At 46.2% G+C, this 18,468-nt stretch overlaps 2 protein-coding genes across 3 annotated transcripts in view; one reads left to right on the top strand and one right to left on the bottom strand.

Annotated features, from left to right (window-relative positions):
* The window catches only part of ATG4A (autophagy related 4A cysteine peptidase), a 65,954-nt gene extending 57,900 nt beyond the window's left edge, over positions 1-8,054 (top strand). The window contains 1 exon segment of the mRNA XM_024748660.1: positions 7,092-8,054. Coding sequence (XP_024604428.1) covers positions 7,092-7,162 — 71 coding nt within the window. The 3' untranslated portion in view covers positions 7,163-8,054.
* Positions 8,055-9,224: 1,170 nt separating this feature from the next.
* COL4A6 (collagen type IV alpha 6 chain) overlaps positions 9,225-18,468 on the bottom strand; it is a 268,803-nt gene continuing 259,559 nt past the window's right edge. For both annotated transcript variants that reach the window (XM_024748716.1, XM_024748707.1), the window contains 8 exons: positions 16,389-16,505; positions 15,897-16,058; positions 15,610-15,708; positions 14,202-14,348; positions 13,342-13,458; positions 12,563-12,754; positions 11,561-11,847; positions 9,225-10,840 (listed from right to left, as the gene is read on the bottom strand). In XM_024748716.1, the coding sequence (XP_024604484.1) occupies positions 10,580-10,840; positions 11,561-11,847; positions 12,563-12,754; positions 13,342-13,458; positions 14,202-14,348; positions 15,610-15,708; positions 15,897-16,058; positions 16,389-16,505 (1,382 nt within the window). In that variant the 3' untranslated portion in view covers positions 9,225-10,579. The remainder of the gene's footprint in view (positions 10,841-11,560; positions 11,848-12,562; positions 12,755-13,341; positions 13,459-14,201; positions 14,349-15,609; positions 15,709-15,896; positions 16,059-16,388; positions 16,506-18,468) is intronic.

The raw sequence follows: 18,468 nt of genomic DNA, 5'->3' as shown, positions 1-18,468 counted from the left end.
TTTTTTTTTTGTGTGTGAGATTTTCCTTTGTGTGTGTGTGTGTGTGTGTGTGTGTGTGTGTGTGTGTGTGTGTGTGTGTGTATCTTACATCTTCTTTACCCATTCACCTGTAGATGGGCATTTAGGTTGCTTCCATGTCTTGGCTATTGTAAATAGTGCTGCCATGAACACTGGGGTACATGTATCTTTTCAAATTAGAGTTTTTGTCTTTTCGGGATATATGCCCAGGAGTGGAATTGCTGGGTCATGTGGTAACTCTATTTTAGTTTTTTAAGGAGCCTCCATACTGTTCTCCATAGTGGCCACACCAATATACATTCCCAGCAACAGTGTAAGAGGGTTCCCTTTTCTCCACACCCTCTCCAGCATTTATTATTCGTAGACTTTTTGATGATGCCCATTCTAACTGGTGTGAGGTGATACATCATTGTAGTTTTGATTTGCATTTCTCTAATAATTAGTGATGTTGAGCATCTTTTCATGGGCCTGTTGGCCATTTGTATGTCTTCTTTGGAGAAATGTCTATATAGGTCTTCTGCCTATTTTTTGATTGGGTTGTTTGTTGTTTTGCTATTGAGCTGTATGAGCTGTTTGTGTATTTGAAAATTAATCCCTCGTCAGTCACATCATTTGCCAATATTTTCTCCCAGTCCGTAGGCTGTCTTTTCATTTTTTTTAATGATTTCCTTTGCTGTGCAAATGTTTTCAAGTTTAATTAGGGCCCATTTGTTTATTTTTGCTTTTGTTTCCATTACTCTAGGAGACGGATCCAAAGAAATATTGCTGCAATTTATGTCAAGGAGTGTTCTGCCAATGTTTTCTGCTGGGAGTTTTATAGTATCTGGTCTTACATTTAGGTCTTTAATCCATTTTGAGTTTATTTTTGGATATGGTGTTAGAGAATATTCTGATTTCATTCTTCTACATGTAGCTGTCCAATTTTCCCAACACCATTTATTGAAGAGACTGTCTTTTCTCCACTGTATATTCTTGCCTGCTTTGTCGTAGATTAATTGATGATAAGTGCATGGGTTTATTTCTGGGCTTTCTATCCTGTTCCATTGATCTATGCATCTGTTTTTATGCCAGTACCATGCTGTTTTGATGACTGTAGCTTTGTAGTATAGTCTGAAGTCAGGGAGCCTGATTCCTCCAGATTTGTTTTTCTTTCTCAAGATTGCTTTGGCTATTTGTAGTCTTTTGTGTTTCCATACAAATTGTAAAAATGTTTGTTCTAGTTTTGTGAAAAATGCCATTGGTAATTTGATAGGGATTGCATTGAATCTGTAGATTGCCTTGGGTAGTATGGTCTCTTTAGCAATATTAATTCTTCCAATCCAAGAACATGGCATATCTTTCCATCTGTTTGTGTCATCTTCAGTTTCTTTAATCAGTGTCTTATAGTTTTTGGAGTACAGTTCTTTTGCCTCCTTAGGTAGGTTGATTCCTAGGTATTTTATTCTTTTTGATGTGATAGTAAGTGGGATTGTTTCCTTAATTTCTCTTTCTGATAGTTCATTGTTAGTGAATAGAAATCCAACAGATTTCTGTATATTAATCTTGTACCCTGCAACTTTACCATATTCATTGATGAGCTTTAGTAGTTTTCTGGTGGCATCTTTAGGATTTTCTATGTATAGTATCATGTCATCTGCAAGCAGTGACCGTTTTACTTCTTTCTTTCCAATTTGGATTCCTTTTATTTCTTTTTCTTCTCTGATTGCTGTGGCTTGGATTGCCAAAACTATGTTGAGTAAAAGTGGTGAGAGTGGACATCCTTGTCTTGTTTCTGATATTAGAGGGAATGCTTTCAGCTTCTTACTGTTGAGTAAGATGTTTAGCTGTGGGTTTGTCATATATGGGCTTTATTATGTTAAGGTATGTTTCTTCTATGCCCACTTTCTGGAGAGTTTTTATCATAAATTGATGTTGACTTTAATCAAAAGCTTTTTCTGTATCTATTGAGATGATTGTATGGTTTTTATTCTTCAATTTGTTAATGTGGTGTATCACATTGATTTGCAGATATTGAAAAATCCTTGCATCCCTGGGATAAATCCCACTTGATCATGGTGTGTGATCCTTATAATATATTGTTGGAGTCAGTTTTTTGTTGGAGTCAGTTTTTAGTATTTTGTTGAGGATTTTTCCATCTATGTTCATCAGTGATATTGGCCTGTAATTTTCTTATTTTTTGAGATATCTTTGTTCTGTTTTGGTATCTGGGTGATAGTGGCCTCATGGAATGAGTTTGGAAGTGTTCCTTCCTCTGCACTTTTTTGGAATAGTTTGAGAAGGATAGCTGTTAACTCTTGTCTAAATGTTTTGGTAGAATTCATCTGTGATGCCATCTGGTCCTGGTCTTTTGTTTGTGGGGAGTTTTTAAATTACTGATTCAATTTCAGTACTGGTAATTGGTCTGTTCATAGTTTCTTTTCTTCCTGGTTCAGTCTTGGGAGATAGTACCTTTCTAAGAATTTTTCCATTTCTTCTAGGCTGTTCATTTTATTGCCGTATAGTTGCTCATAGTAGTTTCTTATGATCCTTCGTATTTCTGTGGTGTTGGTTTTAGCTTCTCTTTTTTCACTTCTGATTTTATTGATTTGGGCCCTCTCCCTTTTTTTCTTGATGAGTTTGGCTAAAGGTTTATCAATTTTGTTTTTCAAAGAACCAGCTCTTCGTTTCATTTATTTCTGTTGTTTCTTTAGTCTCTATTTTATTTCTGCTCTGACCTTAATGATTTCTTTCCTTCTACTAACTTGGGGTTTTGTTTGTTCTTCTTTCTCTAACCTGTTTTAGGTGTCAGGTTAGGTTGTTTGAGATTTTTCTTGTTTCCTGAGGTAAGCTTCTATCGCTATAAACTTCCTTCTTAGAACTGCTTTTGCTGTGTCCCATAGGTTTTGGATCATCATGTTTTCATTTTCATTTGTCTCTAGGTATATTTTAATTTCATCTTTGATTTCTTCAGTGATCCATTGGTTGTTTAGTAGCATATTGTTTAGCCTCCACATGTTTGTGTTTTTTGCAGTTTTTTTTTTTTTGTAGTTGATTCCTAATCTCATAGTGTTGTGGTTGGAAAAGATGCTTGATATGATTTCCATTTTCTTAAATTTACCAAGGCTTGTTTTATGGCCTGGCATGTAATCTATCCTGGAGAATGTTCCATGTGCACTTGAAAATAATGTGTATTCTGCCGCTTTCAGATGGAATGCTCTACAAGTATCAAGTTCATTTAGTCTAATGTGTTATTTAAGACCTGTGTTTACTTATTGATATTCTGTCTGGATGATTCATCCATTGATGTGAGTGGGGTGTTAAAGTCCCCTACTATTATTGTGCTACTGTCAATTTCTCCTTTTATGTCTGTTAATATTTACCTTGTATATTGAGGTGCTCCTATGTTGGGTGCATATATATTTACAATTGTTATATCCTCTTCTTGGATTGATCCCTTGATCATTATGTGGTGTCCTTCTTTGTCTCCTAACAGTCTTTATTTTAAAGTCTATTTTGTCTGATATGAGTACTGCTTTCTTTTGATTTCCATTTGCATGGGATACCTTTTTCTATCCCCTTACCTTCAGTCTGTATGTGTCTCTAGATCTGAAGTGAGTCTCTTGTAGGCAGCATATATACAGGTCTTGTTTTTGTATCCATTCAGCCAGTCTATGTCTTTTGGTTGGAGCATTTAATCCATTTACGTTTAAGGTAATTATAGATATGTATGTTCTTATTGCCATTTTGTTAATTGTTTTGGATTTGTTTTTGTAGATCTTTTATTCCCTTTTCTTCTTTTGTTCTCTTCTCTTGTGATTTGATAACTACCTTTAGTGTTATGTTTGGATTCCTTTTTCTTTTTTGTGTGTATATCTATTATAGGTTTTTGGTTTGCAGTTACTATGAGGTTTTTGTATAACAGTCTCTATATAAACGTGATTGTTTAAGTTGCTGATCTCTTAATTTCAAGTGCATTTCAAATTCCCTGTATTTGTACTCTCCTCCGCTCACGATTACAGTTTTTTTTTTTTTACAATTACAGTTTTTGATATCATATTTTACATCTGATTGTTTTCTGTATCCTTTAACTGCTTATTATGGATACAGCTGACTTTACAAGTTTTGTCTTTTAACCTCCCTACTAGTTTTGTCTGTGTATTATATACTACCTTTATTTGTCTTTACTGGTGAGCTTTTTCATTTTATAATTTTCTTGTTTCTGGTTGTGGCCTTTTCTTTTTCACCCCGAGAAGTTCCTTTAATATTTATTGTAAAGCTGATTTGGTGGTGCTGAATTCGTTTAGCTTTTGCTTGTCTGTAAAGCTTTTGATTTCTCTTAAGGAGAGCCTTGCTGGGTAGAGTATTCTTGGTTGTAGGTTTTTCCTTTTCATCACTTTAAATATACTGTGTCACTCCCTTCTGGCCTGCAGAGTTCCTGCTGAAAAATCAGCTGATAGCCTTATGGGAGTTCCCTTGTATATCATTTGTTGCTTTTCTCTTGCTGCTTTTAGTATTCTCTTTATCTTTAATTTTTGTAAGTTTGATTACGGTGTGTCTTGGTGTGTTTCTCTTTGCGTTCATCCTATATGGGACTCTCTGTGCTTCTTGGACTTGGGTGCCTGTTTCCTTTCCCAGGTTAGGGAATTTTTTAGCTATTACCTCTTCAAATATTTTCTCAGGCCCTTTGTCTCTCTCTTTTCCTGCTGGGACCCCTATAATGCAAATATTAGTGCACTTGGTGTTGTCCCAGAGATCTCTTAAACTGTCCTCATTTCTTTTCATTCTTTTTCTCTTTTTTCTGTTCAGCTGCAGTGGTTTCCATTACTCTGTCTTCCTGCACACTGGTGCATTCTTCTGTATCATTTGGTCTACTATTGATTCCTTCTAGTGTATTTTTCATTTCGGTTATTGTACTCTCCATCTCTGTTTGGTTGTTCTTTGTATTTTCTCTTTGTTAAAAACTAGCTTCTCATTCTGTGCATCCATTCTCCTCCTGAGTTCTTTGATCATCTTTACGACCATTACTCTGAACTCTTTCTTGGGTAGATTGCCTATCTCCACTTCACTTAGTTCTTTTTCTGGGGTTTTATCTTGTTCCTTTGTCTGGAACCTATTCCTCTGCCACCTCATTCTGTCTAAGTTGCTATCTGTATTTTTATGTCTGTGGTAGGTTAGTTACGTTTCTCAACCTTGGAGAAGTGGCCCTCTGTAGGAGGCATCCTATGTGTTCCAGCAGTGTACTCCCCTCTTGTCACCCAAGCTATATGCTCTAGGTGTTCCCCCTAAGAGGGCTGTTTGGTTCCTTCTGTTGTGGCGGGCTGAGTATGTGGGTGGCCTGCTAGGCTTAGCTGGCTTCTAGTCTGGTTGGTTGCCAGGCCCTGCCTTGTGCAGATGCTGCTGGTTGCTGTTTAGTGGGGCCTGGTCACGAGGTGGCTGGTTGTGGAATCCAAGGGGGCCCTGGAGCTAGTGCTGGCTCACTGGTGGCCGGAGTCAGGGTCCCGAAGCCTCTGGGGCTGTTGCCCAACTACTGGCAGGGGTTAGTGCTGGATTACTGGCAGGCAGAGCTGTTTCCTGGAGTGTGGCTCCTGGGCCCAGGGATCCCAGAGCTCATTTCAGATCACTGGTAAGGGGGGGCTGCTTTCTGATACAGTTGGGTATGGGGTCTGGGGTGTCCCTGAGGTTGCAGTGGCCTGCTAGTTGGCAGGGTCAGGGGCCAGCTGGTTCCAGCATAGGGTCTCTGGCCTGTGTTGTGGGATTGTAGTTTTCTTGCTTCTGGTGTCTGCCCCCTGGTGGGTGAGCCTGCTTTAGAGTCTTGTTCAGGCTTCCTTGTGGGAGGGGCCAGGGCCTGCCCACTGGTGCGTGGAGCTGGGTCTTGGCCCTCAGATGGGCAGGGCCATGTCTAGGGGCTTGTCTGGAGGCTGTGGGTCAGGACTTCTTTAGGCAGCCTGTCTGCTGATGGATGGGGCTGTGTCTCTGCCCAATTGGTTGTTTGGCCTGAGGTGTCCCAGCACTGGAGCCTATAGGCTGTCGGGTGGGGCCAGGTCTTGGCACTGATGATCCAACATGTCAGCCACCAGGAGTGTTCATGTAGTTGAGTGTTCCCCAGTATGTCTGCCACCAGGGTGTATGTCCCCCGGGTGAGCTTCAGCCACCACCACCCCCCGCCCCGCCTCTCCAGGCGAGTCCCCAGGCCCAGCAGATAGGTCTGGCCTAGGCTCCTATCAAATCATTGCTTTTGTCCTGGGTCCCAGTGCACATGAGATTTTTGTGTGCGCCCTTTAAGGGTGTAGTCTGTATTTCCCCCAGTCCTGTGGGGTTCCTGCAGTAAAGCCCCACTGGCCTTCAAAGCCAAATGCTCTGGGGGCTCCTCCCCCCAGTGCCAGACCCCCAGGCTGGGGAGCCTGATGTGGGGCTCAGAACTCTCACTCCTGCGGGAGAACTTCTGTGATATAATTATTCTCCAGTTTGTGGGTCGCCCACCCTGGGGGTGTGGGATTTGATTATATCGCGAGTCTGCCCCTCCTACCCGTCATGTTGTGGATCCTTCTTTAGGACTTTAGTTGTAGAAGATCATTTCCGGTAGGCTCCAGTCTTTTTCATCAATGGTTATTCTGCAGATAGTTGTGATTTTGGTGTGCTCATGAGAGCAGATGAGCTCAGGGTCTTTCTACTCCCACATCTTGGCCCTTAAACCTATTTTGATTCTTTATAGAGAATTGCTAATACTCAGCAGTGGTCCCACCTATAAGTCTCCTCTACACAAACTTTTCTGTAGCAAAGCAATTAAAAATGCATGGTGTTGGGGCTTCCCTGGTGGCGCAGTGGTTGAGAGTCCGCCTGCCCATGCAGGGGTCGCGGGTTCGTGCCCCGGTCCGGGAAGATCCCACATGTTGAGGAGCGGCTGGGCCTGTGAGCCACGGCCGCTGAGCCGGCACGTCCGGAGCCTGTGCTCCGCAACAAGAGAGGCCACAACAGTGAGAGGCCCACATAACGCAAAAGAAAAAAAAATGCATGGTCTTAACTATCGAGTAACTTATTGACTGCTTGAGACAAAGTGTCAAGCTTTTTTCTTCCTCTTTTCTGTATTGTGATAGAATTCATCGACTCTACTGAACAACTAGAGGACTTTGACCTGGAGGAAGATTTCGAGATTCTGAGCATATAGGATAGTGGGAACTCACCTTGGAGATCTGTCTTCCATCTGGCACCAGAAGAACATGAATTCATCACATAAAACTTTTCTAGTCAGCAAGTGCCTGATATGCCAACAGCATACAAACTTGATAGCAATCATGACTGAGCCAATCACCTTTTCTCAGAAAAAAAACAAACAAGTGAACAATATACCCCGTCCCCAGAAAGAACTAAAACAATCATGGAATCTAGGAGCAGAACGATTAGGAGCCGTCTCTTACACTTCCCAGCTTCTTACATGGCCACAGCGAGTCTTCAGCTACTGAAATGAGGAGGTGGATGTCTGGAAGATAGACAGCAACTCCCACCTTGCTTCCAGCACCAGCAGATGAGAGATGGTTACCCTGTGCTTCTTCACCCCTTCAGGTTTGACCTCTCTGGGCTAAATACTAAGAAGCAATCTGTTCTCTTGCTCTAATAATAAAGCGATAATCGTATCAGGGAAAAAAAGTTCTTGTTAAATTATTTGAACATGTGTTTAAATAATTATAATTGATCTCAAAAAGTGTGTCGAAGACATTACATCAAATGTATACTTATTGATCTCCTGCCTATTTGAGAGAACCTTAACTATTTGATGGGTCACTGTCCCCATCTTTACTGATACTTTTGTCAGATGGTCACCCTGTCCTTAAATCATTATCATTTAGATCAGGGGTCTGCAAACTTTTTCTGTCAAGGGTCAGCTAGGAAATGTTTTAGGCTCTGAAGACCACATAGTGTCTGTCACAGCTACTCATATCTGCTGGTGAAACCCCAAGACAGCCATAGACAATGTGCATGCACGTGAGCCCGGCCGTAATCCAATAAAACTTCATTTACAAAAACAGGCAGAGGGCTGGATTTAGCCCACAGGCTGTAGTTTGCTAATCACTGACTTAAATTGTTGATTTTTGTTTGGGAAATTAAAAATTGTGTTTGAATTTGACTCCATTTTGCTTGACAGTCATAACTGGAAAGAATTATTCATGTGGTGACATTAATCTGTGCATCAAATACAATTCCAAACCATTTCGGGACTAGCAAGCAACATACTAAATTTGAAAGCACATATTCGTCAAATTGGCTTTGCTAACCACTCTCTTGTGTGGATGCACCTCATGTCCCAGTGCTATCTTCCCCTTTTCCTCTCCTTGTCTTCTTAACCTATGCATTTCACCTCCATGCTCAACCAAGCCCCCAGGAAGGCCAGCAACTGCGGTTTGAAAGCTAGCACCAAACCAAGGTGGGTTTTTTTGTGTGGTATATTTAGGAATATTTGAACACTTGTTTCCTTAGATTCCATTTTTTTCTTTTTCAGTAGATAATATATTCCAGCGGTTCAGAATTCGAAAGGTGCAAAATGGTATTCAGTGAAATGTCTCTCCTTCCCACAGGTCAGTTCTCTTTCCTGAACACTCCCAATGTTATTAATTTCTTCTTTATCCTTCCAGAGGATATATTTTATGCATATACAAATATATGCACATATATCTTAGATTTGATTTTAATGACTAAAATTTGTCTACCTTTTTTTTTTTTGCGGTACGCGGACCTCTCACTGTTGTGGCCTCTCCCGTTGTGGAGCACAGGCTCCAGACGCGCAGGCTCAGCAGCCATGGCTCACGGGCCCAGCCGCTCCGCGGCATGTGGGATCCTCCCGGACCGGGGCACGAACCCGTGTCCCCTGCATCGGCAGGCGGACTCTCAACCACTGCGCCACCAGGGAGGCCCTAAAATTTCTCTACTTTTGATTTATCTGTAAATGATCCTGAGGCCCCAGAAATATGGAAATTCCTTTCTTGAACTCTAGCATGTGATGGGGCTAAAAACAGTTGTAGGCTTATCTTGAAGCATGTTGTGGATTTGTTGCCTGTTGGAAGACATTATCAACCCTTGACTTTAATTGTATTTTTCCATGTCTCAGTGTTTTGTTATAAAGCTCGACTTGCAGTGACAGGAACCCCCTTGGCTCTGAGGGGGGCTTATGAATTTCAGGGAGATGGACTTTAGAAAAGTTTTCATCAAAGAAAGAATGTCAAAGGAGTCAAACGTTCATATTGGATTCCTTTTATTTGCAATGTACAAAGCTGACATCATGCTTATTACTGAGGAGGTGAAGTTAACAATAGTTCAGATTATACTGATTATGCTTTGTCTGTGTTGGCACAGTTTACATAATATTTAAGGAAACAGAATCACCTGGAAGGAATTGCCTCATGTCAACATAGCTAAGTGTTCTGGGAAACTGATAATTAAAGGAAATGGTTAAAACAAATCCCCCTAAACAGAATATACTTTACAGTCTACTCAGGCTTGCTTTGGGTCTGCTAACTGCTAAAGAGAGGACTGTGCTAGATTTTTATGAGGCTTTAAAAACATATCAAAATGGTTTAACAGGCTACCTGCGAAAGAACAATTGGATGGACTTTTTAATGGAAAGTCTCTCACAGCCTCAAAATGCAAAGGAACCAACACTGCAGTGTCAAGTTGCCACACTGCACACATCTGAATGGCATTTGGAATAAACAGGGGCTTCTGAGAAATTGGGACAAGGGATTTTCCTTTTTGTTCCTGGAGTCAAAAGCAAAATTCACACCTCCTTACCCATCCTCCCCTCTCCCCCCCGGCCCGGGAGAAAGGGCTGCGGTTCTTATTTCCCTTTATGGGTCTGACCACATTTGGTGCATCCTCTGCTCTACTCTGAACCAGGCCAAGTCTGCTGCCTGTGGCTGGGGAGGGAGTCGGCAAGGAGGAAGTGATTTGTCTACGACCATGTGAAGTTCCTGAGCACCTCTCGCCTGCTGGTCTTCCAGCGTCCCTAAGTAGTCTGGGGCCCAGTCGTGCTCACTCTCGAAGGGGTCAGAGCTCACCCCGGGACACTGGCTGGCACCTCATTCCAGCTCTGCTGCCTGCCTAGACACAGTGGGTCTCTGGGAAGAGGCGAGAGCTTGCCCTGTGCAGGCTTGAGCCATCCATAATGTTGAGCCAGAGGAATTTTTTCATGTGAAAACACTGGGTTCTAGTTTAAGCCAAATGATGTGCGGTGACCTCTGGACATAATGAAATGACTCCTTTAGCTATCACGAAGAGCTTTCTGATCAAGAGAGTGAGGAAAGCTAGCATTCTAAGGAAGTGGTGGCCCAGCAGGTCTTTCTGAGGTAGCCACGAAGAGTCACACAAACCGTAGCACCGAAATGGGACAGCAGATCTCAGCAGGGTGGGCTCACCCATGGGGCCTGAGGGTGGAGGTGACCAGTGTCCAGTAGTCCAGCCCAGACGAGACTCCAATGTACAACTTGACAGATGGGCAAAAGGGCTTGGCCTTCCTTCTTCAGACCGTTCAGGTTTGTGAGGTGACCGTTGTGCGGGGCAGGGGAGGGCAAGGGGCAGAGTGGCAGGTGCCACCCTACACGCTTTTCATACACACCTGGCAGCGGCTGACCCGGGTGTGGAGCTGCCCGGCTTTCAGCGTCTCAGATACAGGCTCCTCCCCAAACTGCTCCCTCTCTTCCACCGTCGTCAGCCAGAAACTGTACTTGTTGGCAAAGTAGTGGCAGGTGCCCCGGGCACCACTGCACTCGATGAAAGGAGTGGCTCGGAACTCCTCTAGGCAGGAGCCAGGGGAGACCAGGGACTGGCCCCCGCCCTCAGCGCCGGCGGCCGTGTGCTGAAACAGATGGGCGGTGGCTGTGAACTGGTCACCTTGGGAGGTGATGGACTCCGCTGCTCCGTCTCTCAGCTCTGGTCTCTTGGCTCAGCCCCCCTGTCTGGCCAGCGGACCAATAGCTATGTTTTAGGACCGGGGGCGCTCATCCTCCCTTGCCTCAGCCTCAGCGCCAGGAGCGCCTCCTCCAAGCTCTCTAGGGCCCTCCTAACCCATGGCTCCTGGGCTGCGGCTGCATCCCAGCCAGTATTTCCCAAGCTGCTGCCGTCCCGCCGAGTCCAAGACGTGTTAGGTGCCCCCCGAACATTTCCACTGACAAATCTGAGAAAGGCTGAATTAAGGAAACCGCCAACAGGGCTCAGGATGCAGTTCTTCTCAGAGCCCTCCGTCTGCCCCAAGCCCTTGGCGGTGGGCTCCAGAGAAGGGAGAGAGCACGGAATAGTCCACAGGTCGTTAGACCATGGGCCCTTCCCCACAGCGGACCTATGAATAGCTCTGGCTCTGAAGTCACCTTCATTGGAACTTTTACTGCAACCTGTACCATACCCTTTAGGGTGCCATTTAGTGTTTGTTACCTGCCGAGAACAAGCAGGCCTCGTATTTGGCCTAACGTCCCGGCCCTCGAGTCACAGGGCTCCCTCAGCACTCGATTTCAGAAGTTCCCTCCCAGCGCTCCCTGCCCTCGGCCTTCATCCTGGTGGAGAGGGCGGTGCGGGACCTTACCATGAGGAAGGAGTACCCAATCCAGAGGCTGCGCCAGCCCATGGGGCACTGCGGGATGGTGATGTCCTGGCTGTGCACAGCGATGGCTTGTGAGGGCGCCTCACACACAGAGCAGCGGCTGATGTACGGGGGAATCTGCGTCTGGCCGACGGGCATCATGGGGATGGGCGCGGTGGTGGAGAGCCAGTAGGATTTATCGTTGCGCCGGGCATAGTGGCACACTTCGTTGATGTTGCAGTAGATGAAGGGCATGGTGCTGAAGCGGGGCAGGCAGGAGCCAGCAAACCCTGCAAGGAGAGAAGGTGGGCAGGGGCAGGTAAGTTCTGGCTGAGGGGCAGGGCTGCGATTGTCCCTGGAGCCACTACAGCTGGACTAGATGGTGGTTTGGGTTCATATCCAACTGCTTGTAGCAGAGCAGGGACGCCTTTCCTTCCTATCCCGGACCACTGTACACACACTGAAGTCTATTTTCTATGCACCAGGGAAGTTTGATAATGAAAAGAATCTTTTTAGAAACTGAATGATGACTCCCTAATTAGTCTGCTTTGTCAAATCAGCATTTAACAGAGTGAGCCTGCGTTTCTCTGAAACACACATCTGAAGACAATTCAATTAATTCTTGGGTAATCATTGTTGCCGGCAGGTCGTATTATTATTACTACTACTGATAGCTAACATTTAATGGATGCTTAACACGTGTCAAACGTTGTCCTAAGCATTTTACATGGGTGATTCCTGTAATCCTTAGCCTACCCTATGGGACAAGTACTAGAATTACGCTTGTTCCACTGAGAAGGAGGCGGAAGCTTAGACAGGCTGAATAACGTGTCCAGAGTGAGCGGCAGAGCTGGGGTTTGAACCCAGATCTGCCTGACTCCAGAGCTGGTGCTTGTACCCCACTACCCAACATGGGCCCACCAAGGGTTGGGAGGAGCGAGGAGTGTGGCTCCTGGTCCTTGTGGGGACAGAGGGCCAGGGCTGGATGTGCGAGCCGGTACCTACCCAGGTCCTGGTTGTGGGCTTTCTCCTGCCCCTCCACGAACAGCAGGCTATAACCGACCCACAGCTGGCTCATCCCGACGGGGCACAGGGGCACCTGTTCTGACTGGCTGTGCTTCACCAAGGTGTAGCCCACCCTCACGCTCTGCCCAGGCATTCCAGCCCTCCCGAAGGGCCCCGGCTTCCCTGGAGCTCCTGAGATGGAGAGAGCAGAGATAACCAAGGACCCGCTGAATCAGAGGCAGTGAAAAAGCAGAGCTGGGGTTAGCGAGGCAAAAATCACACCCTCCTCTCCTGCCCGTGACAGACGTGGCTAACAATCGCGGCACTTTCCCAGCGAGCTTCAGGACTGTTCTCTACTCAGGACAACTGATTTGCCATCTCTGATATAAAATGGAAGGTAAGTAGCAGAGCAGCCATATCTTATCTCAGATTCTCTTCTCCCTTGAACCACCCCCCTTCCATCCACGTCAGAATCCCTGGGTAGAAGAGGGGGTGTGCAGGGCAGGGGACCACGCTATAGTATAGAGTTATAGCTCTTAAGAGCTGGAAGAGAACCCAGAGAGCTATGTGGAACAGTCCTTTGCCTTCTGGAATGTAGGGCTCTAATCCTTCACAGGCTCAGAATGGAGTGAACAGATTCGAGCCCAGTTTTCCAGCCTGCTAGTAGTATCAGGCTTTACTGCCCAGTTTCCTAATTATACGATTCGAGATTTTGACTCACCCTCAAGTCTCAAACCCTTACAGAAGCCCTCTGCCCCCTAGTGCCGACATTGCCAGACCTTCAAATCCTGGAGGGCCTTGCAGTCCAGGGAGACCAGGATCACCAAGAGCCCCAGGTGGGCCAGGGAGTCCATTGGGGCCGTCTTTGCCGGGGATGCCAGGTAAACCTTTGAAGCCTGCCAGGAGAGAAGGCCCACAGCGGGGTACTCAATGTGCAGTGTCTGGAGGAGCCTTCCTTGGAGAAAGGGGACTCGTGTGTCATGCCCAGGACTCACCAGGAGAGGGCGAACTGGCCATCACCCTGGAGTGCACGCTGAGCTCAGGACTGAGCCTCCTGGGCTAATCCTTAGTTCACGTCCAGGCAGCTCAGCCCTGGGACCTCACTCTGAACTTAGCCCTTCTGAGCTCCTTCACACCCATGTCCCCGTCCCTTCCTCTCATCTTCCCAGCAATGCTAGGGAGGATGCAGGGCAACTGCTGGGGTCCCATGTCAGAAATGAGGACACCGAGGTCCAGAGAGACTGCTAGCTTACTCCGGCTGGGGCAAAACGGGGATTGGAAGCGGGGTTTTCCGTCCCCCAGCCCTGGGCTTTCTCCGTTGCTCTCTGTCCCCCCACCACGCTCCCTCCTTCCCGCAGCAGCACATTAGCGAGGGACAAGCTGTCTGGATTAGCTGCTGTGCTCTGCCCACAGAGAGCACTTCGTTCCGTGTGCTTCATTCTCTGAAGCCAAGTACAACTGCTGGTCCTGCTGGTCCCCTCCTTCCTGGTGAGAAGCTTGGAAGCTTTGTGAAGGAGCCGAGGAAACGCTCCATGAAGGTGCCCCCTTGGAGCCGGGGTTCCCAGCCAGTTGCTTCAGCCTCCCAGCCAAAGCCGTCTCAGCTCCCCGCGAAGTCCCCTTTCTCTGGTGCCCTCCTCACCTTGTAGGCCTCCAGGGCCTTGGGCCCCAGGGTCCCCCATGAGGCCAGGGATGCCATCGATGCCTGTTAGACCCATGGGTCCAGGAGGAGCCTCGATGGCTTCTGCAATTGGTGTTTGTCCAGGAGCGCCTCGGGGGCCGGATAAGCCTGTGGGCACGTGAGAGAAACGGAAATGTCAAGCGGAGGCAGAGGAGGTGGCCAGGGTGGGCTCCCGGAGGTTCAGCTGGCATCACAGCTGAGACCCCAAACCCAGCCAGCTGGCCTACTAATAGAAGCCAAACAAGCCAATTTGCTTATGAATTCATTGAAAAAGTGTTTGAGTGCCTACTACGTGCCAGAGCCTGGTAGATCAGGGGATAGAGCAGTGAGTAAGACCTTTATGAGACGATGGTCTGGTGATAAAGATGAAAAATGCATAACCTGACAAAAACCATTAATCTTACTGCAAATTGTAAGAAGTGCTATAAAGGAAATGGACAGTGCACGGACAGTGGGAGGGAGCGGAGAGGGCTATGGGGTGGAGAACCTCCTTTAGAGAGAGTTATAAGTGGCCTCTTACAAGCAGTGACACTTAAGCTGAGACCATTAAAGCATTAGAACAAGCTGGGGGGTGGGGGAGAGTGTTCCAGAAGTAGAACTAGCATGTGCAAAGGCCCTGTGGCCAGCCAAGGTGTGGTGTTTTTTGGATAACTGAAAGAGGCTAGTGTGACAAAAGCACAGTGAACAGCAAAGGGGAAGGGCTGGTAATGAGGATGGAGAGGGAGGCATCACAGAGGGCTTCATGGCCATAGTTAATTCTTATGCCATGGGACACCCATGAATGATTTCTGTTTTTACAAGACCTCTCTGACCACTGTATAGAGAAATGATTGTTGGGGGAGGTGAATAATGGAAGCAGGGAGACCAGTTAGCAGTCACCGCAGTGATCCACGTGAGAAATGTTGGTGCCTTGGACCTCAGTGGTAGAGATGGAGGTGATGAGAGGGGGGCAGATGCAAGGCACGTTTATAGGAGACACAGCCCTCAGGGCTTGCTAATGGATTGGATGTGTGTGTGAGGGGAGTGGTGATAAAGGACAGAAAGGATGGTTCTTCATTTCTAGATTCAGCAAATGGGTGAGTGGTGATCTGAGTGCAAACGCAGTGACGGCAAATGCAGAAACAACGCAGAGAGGGGAGGTCAGTGGCAAGATCCGTGGTGGCAAAGCGGCAATGGCCTTCAGTCCTGGGAGCTGATGGAGGCAGAGGTTATCTCCAAGGTGGAGAAACTCCCTCCCTGGAGGAGCTTGATCCAGCTGCTTCAGCCATTCAGGCTTTCTTGGCGTGCTTAGCAGTGACTCCTGAAGGAATGATACGCCCCAACCCCTCCCCTGAGCTCAGGATCAGCCTGGTACATGCTCTCAACTCACCTCTTGGCCCTGCCTTCCCCTTCATCCCCGGAAGTCCTGGGTCTCCAGGTGGCCCAACTTTGCCTGGAGTCCCCATGAAGCCAGGCTCACCTCTCATGCCTGGCAAAGTCCAAAGGAAAGCAAGTCAGGGCCTGGCACGGTGGTGCTGGTGGTGGTGGGGTTGAGACTAAGCAGAGGCGAGGGCAGGAAAAGCATCATCAGCTGGTCTGTCTTCACAGGGCTGCAGGAAGGGGCCATATCTGACAGTGGAGTGGGAAAGGACCCAGTAGGCAGCCACGCAGTCATACCTTTCAGTCCTAGCTCTCCAGGGAGGCCAGAGAAACCTGGAATTCCTTGGTCTCCCTTGGGCCCTTGAGGGCCAGGAATTCCAGGGAAGCCAGGGTCTCCCGGGTCGCCTTGATCCGAGGATGGCCCAGGGGATCCTGGGAGCCCCGGGGGGCCTGGGCGACCTAGGGATAAGATCGGAAGAGGGATGAGGGCAGAGGGAAGAGGAAGCGGCCATTGCTGAAAGCCTTGGGACTGATAGGAAGCCAAAGGCTATTCCCAGGGCAGATAATGTTCCCTTGCCTTCTGTGGGGCCCCAGTGCCCAGACCTTCCCAAACCCTTTTAGCAAAATGCAGCCCATTCCAACCCCCTGTGCCCCTGCGGGAGGAGGGACGTGGGGCCTCACAGGCCCGTGCACGTCCAGCAGTGGGGATGGGGCTGGACTGTAGACAGGCCCTCCCCAAACTCCAGACAAAAGGTGATGGCCAGCCCTCTTTGGGCTTCCTGACTTTACCTTGTTCTCCATCTAGGCCTGGTCGCCCGGGGTCACCAGGTTGTCCTGCTATGACTGAGGGCAAGGAGAGACCTGGGGCACCAGGGAGACCAGCGGGGCCCTGGAGACCTGGGAAACCTGCAAAGAATAAATAAAAGGGGCTGCAGGGGCTTTGTGTGGCTAAGAGAGGGCCAGGCTCTCTCAGAGAAAATTCAAGCTCACACAAGAAAATGGAAGCCCTTAGGGTAGGAGCCAGACCAGCTGAGGCCAGCAGAGGGCTCTTCTCCCTTTCTCCTCCGTTGGCAGCCATCGGCCCAGTGCAGCTGGCAGGGGCTCAGAGACTCCTCGCTCACAGCAGGCGCTGCATTGAATTGGGACGGACAGAGCTTTGGAAAGTTCTAGCTCCCCAACCTCGCTGGTAATGGAAATACTTTAGATTTTCCCTCAATCAGGAAGAAAAGAAAGTATGACTGCAGCACCTGGAATCGAAGTTTCCTACAGTGTTTTTAAACCTACTGTCCCTGTTGCACAATATTTCATCAAGTTAGCCAGTCCTGTCTGCTGCTACTCTGAGGAGGTCACAGATCGAGCTAGGGCACAGGCCCCAGCCAGTCAGAACAAACACCCACTCGCCCGCTCGAGCAGAATGGAGGTGGCAAGGGCGCTATGACCCCCGGTGTCTTCTACAGCTAACTACTGGGTCTTCCAGGCAACCTGGAAAACAGTTTTATAGGTAATTCATGATATTAGCTGAATGCTTGCTGAACTGCCTGAATCCCTTCTCCCTGTTTGGCCAAAGAGAATAGCCATTTACTGGAGTACATACATAATACTCGTTTGCTCAAAGTTTAATACTGCTTTACATGTTTTCTGTTTGTGGAATGATTTCTATTATAATATGTTCAAAACCAAAGATTTCAACCGATTATAGTAGATTTATACAATATGCATACATTGAAAACATAGATGGTAGTCTTGCTGGGGAAACACATCAAAGCCACGTATACAAATGTAGAAATCTATTTTATTCTTGTAACATGGAAGAAATGTATTTATTACTTTGGTATATTCTAAAAGATAGTCAAATGAAGGGGAATAGATTTGGTTGACAAACTTTTGGTGGTTGAGATTCTTGTTTGTGACAAGAAAATCCCAAAATATGATGTTGAATTTTATTTTTCTGACAAGAGAAGCTGAAAACATTAATGTTGAATTTCTCATATTTCGCTAAGAAATAGTATATCCATGATAATTTGTAAAGAAAGATGGCAGATTGGTTAACTTGGGTGTCTTTAGCAGCTCATTGATTAATTGAATACTGAGGAAATATAAAGGAGGAAAAAATAAATTTAAAGAAAAGTTTCCACTTATTAGAAGTCTGGAAAAGAAACAAAGGAAAAACAAAAAGCAAAACTAGTTACAAAACCACTTGGTGCTACTTTTAGCATTGTCAGTTAGGTCTTGATGAACCGTTGAAGTATTTTTCTTTTTCACAAAGGTAAAAATCTGAAATGAAAGACATTGTATTTTTGTCCTGAAAATATAACTTCATATATCTATACATATACATGTGCTGAAATTATGCAAAACCAATAAACAAGACACCAAATATAGTAGAGTAAGTGTGGACAGCACATGGATTGTAAAAATGTCTGTTTCCATGGCAATATTTGGAGCCTCCTTCTCTTTTCACCTGTTTCTTGATTTTATAATTACACCAATATATCATTAAACCTGCAATAAAGGTACTACCGACCCCAAGTAGTAAAAAAAAAAAAACAAAAGCTCAAGTATTTCTTCAAGAATGAGACATTCTTTTAAATTCTGGAATTTTATTTTATTTTTTTATACAGCAGATTCTTATTAGTCATCAATTTTATACACATCAGTGTATACATGTCAATCTCAACCTCCCAATTCATCACACATTTGAAGAGACTGTCTTTTCTCCATTGTATATCCTTGCCTCCTTTATCATAGATCAGCTGACCAGAGGTGTGTGGGTTTATCTCTGGGCTCTCTATCTTGTTCCACTGATCTATGTTTCTGTTTTTGTGCCAGTACCATATTGTCTTGATTACTGTAGCTTTGTAGTATAGTC

The sequence above is a fragment of the Neophocaena asiaeorientalis genome, unplaced genomic scaffold, assembly GCF_003031525.2.
Source record: "Neophocaena asiaeorientalis asiaeorientalis breed wild unplaced genomic scaffold, Neophocaena_asiaeorientalis_V1.1 scaffold41, whole genome shotgun sequence".
NCBI lineage: Eukaryota > Metazoa > Chordata > Mammalia > Artiodactyla > Phocoenidae > Neophocaena > Neophocaena asiaeorientalis.
This window is presented reverse-complemented; position numbering and strand designations above follow the sequence as displayed.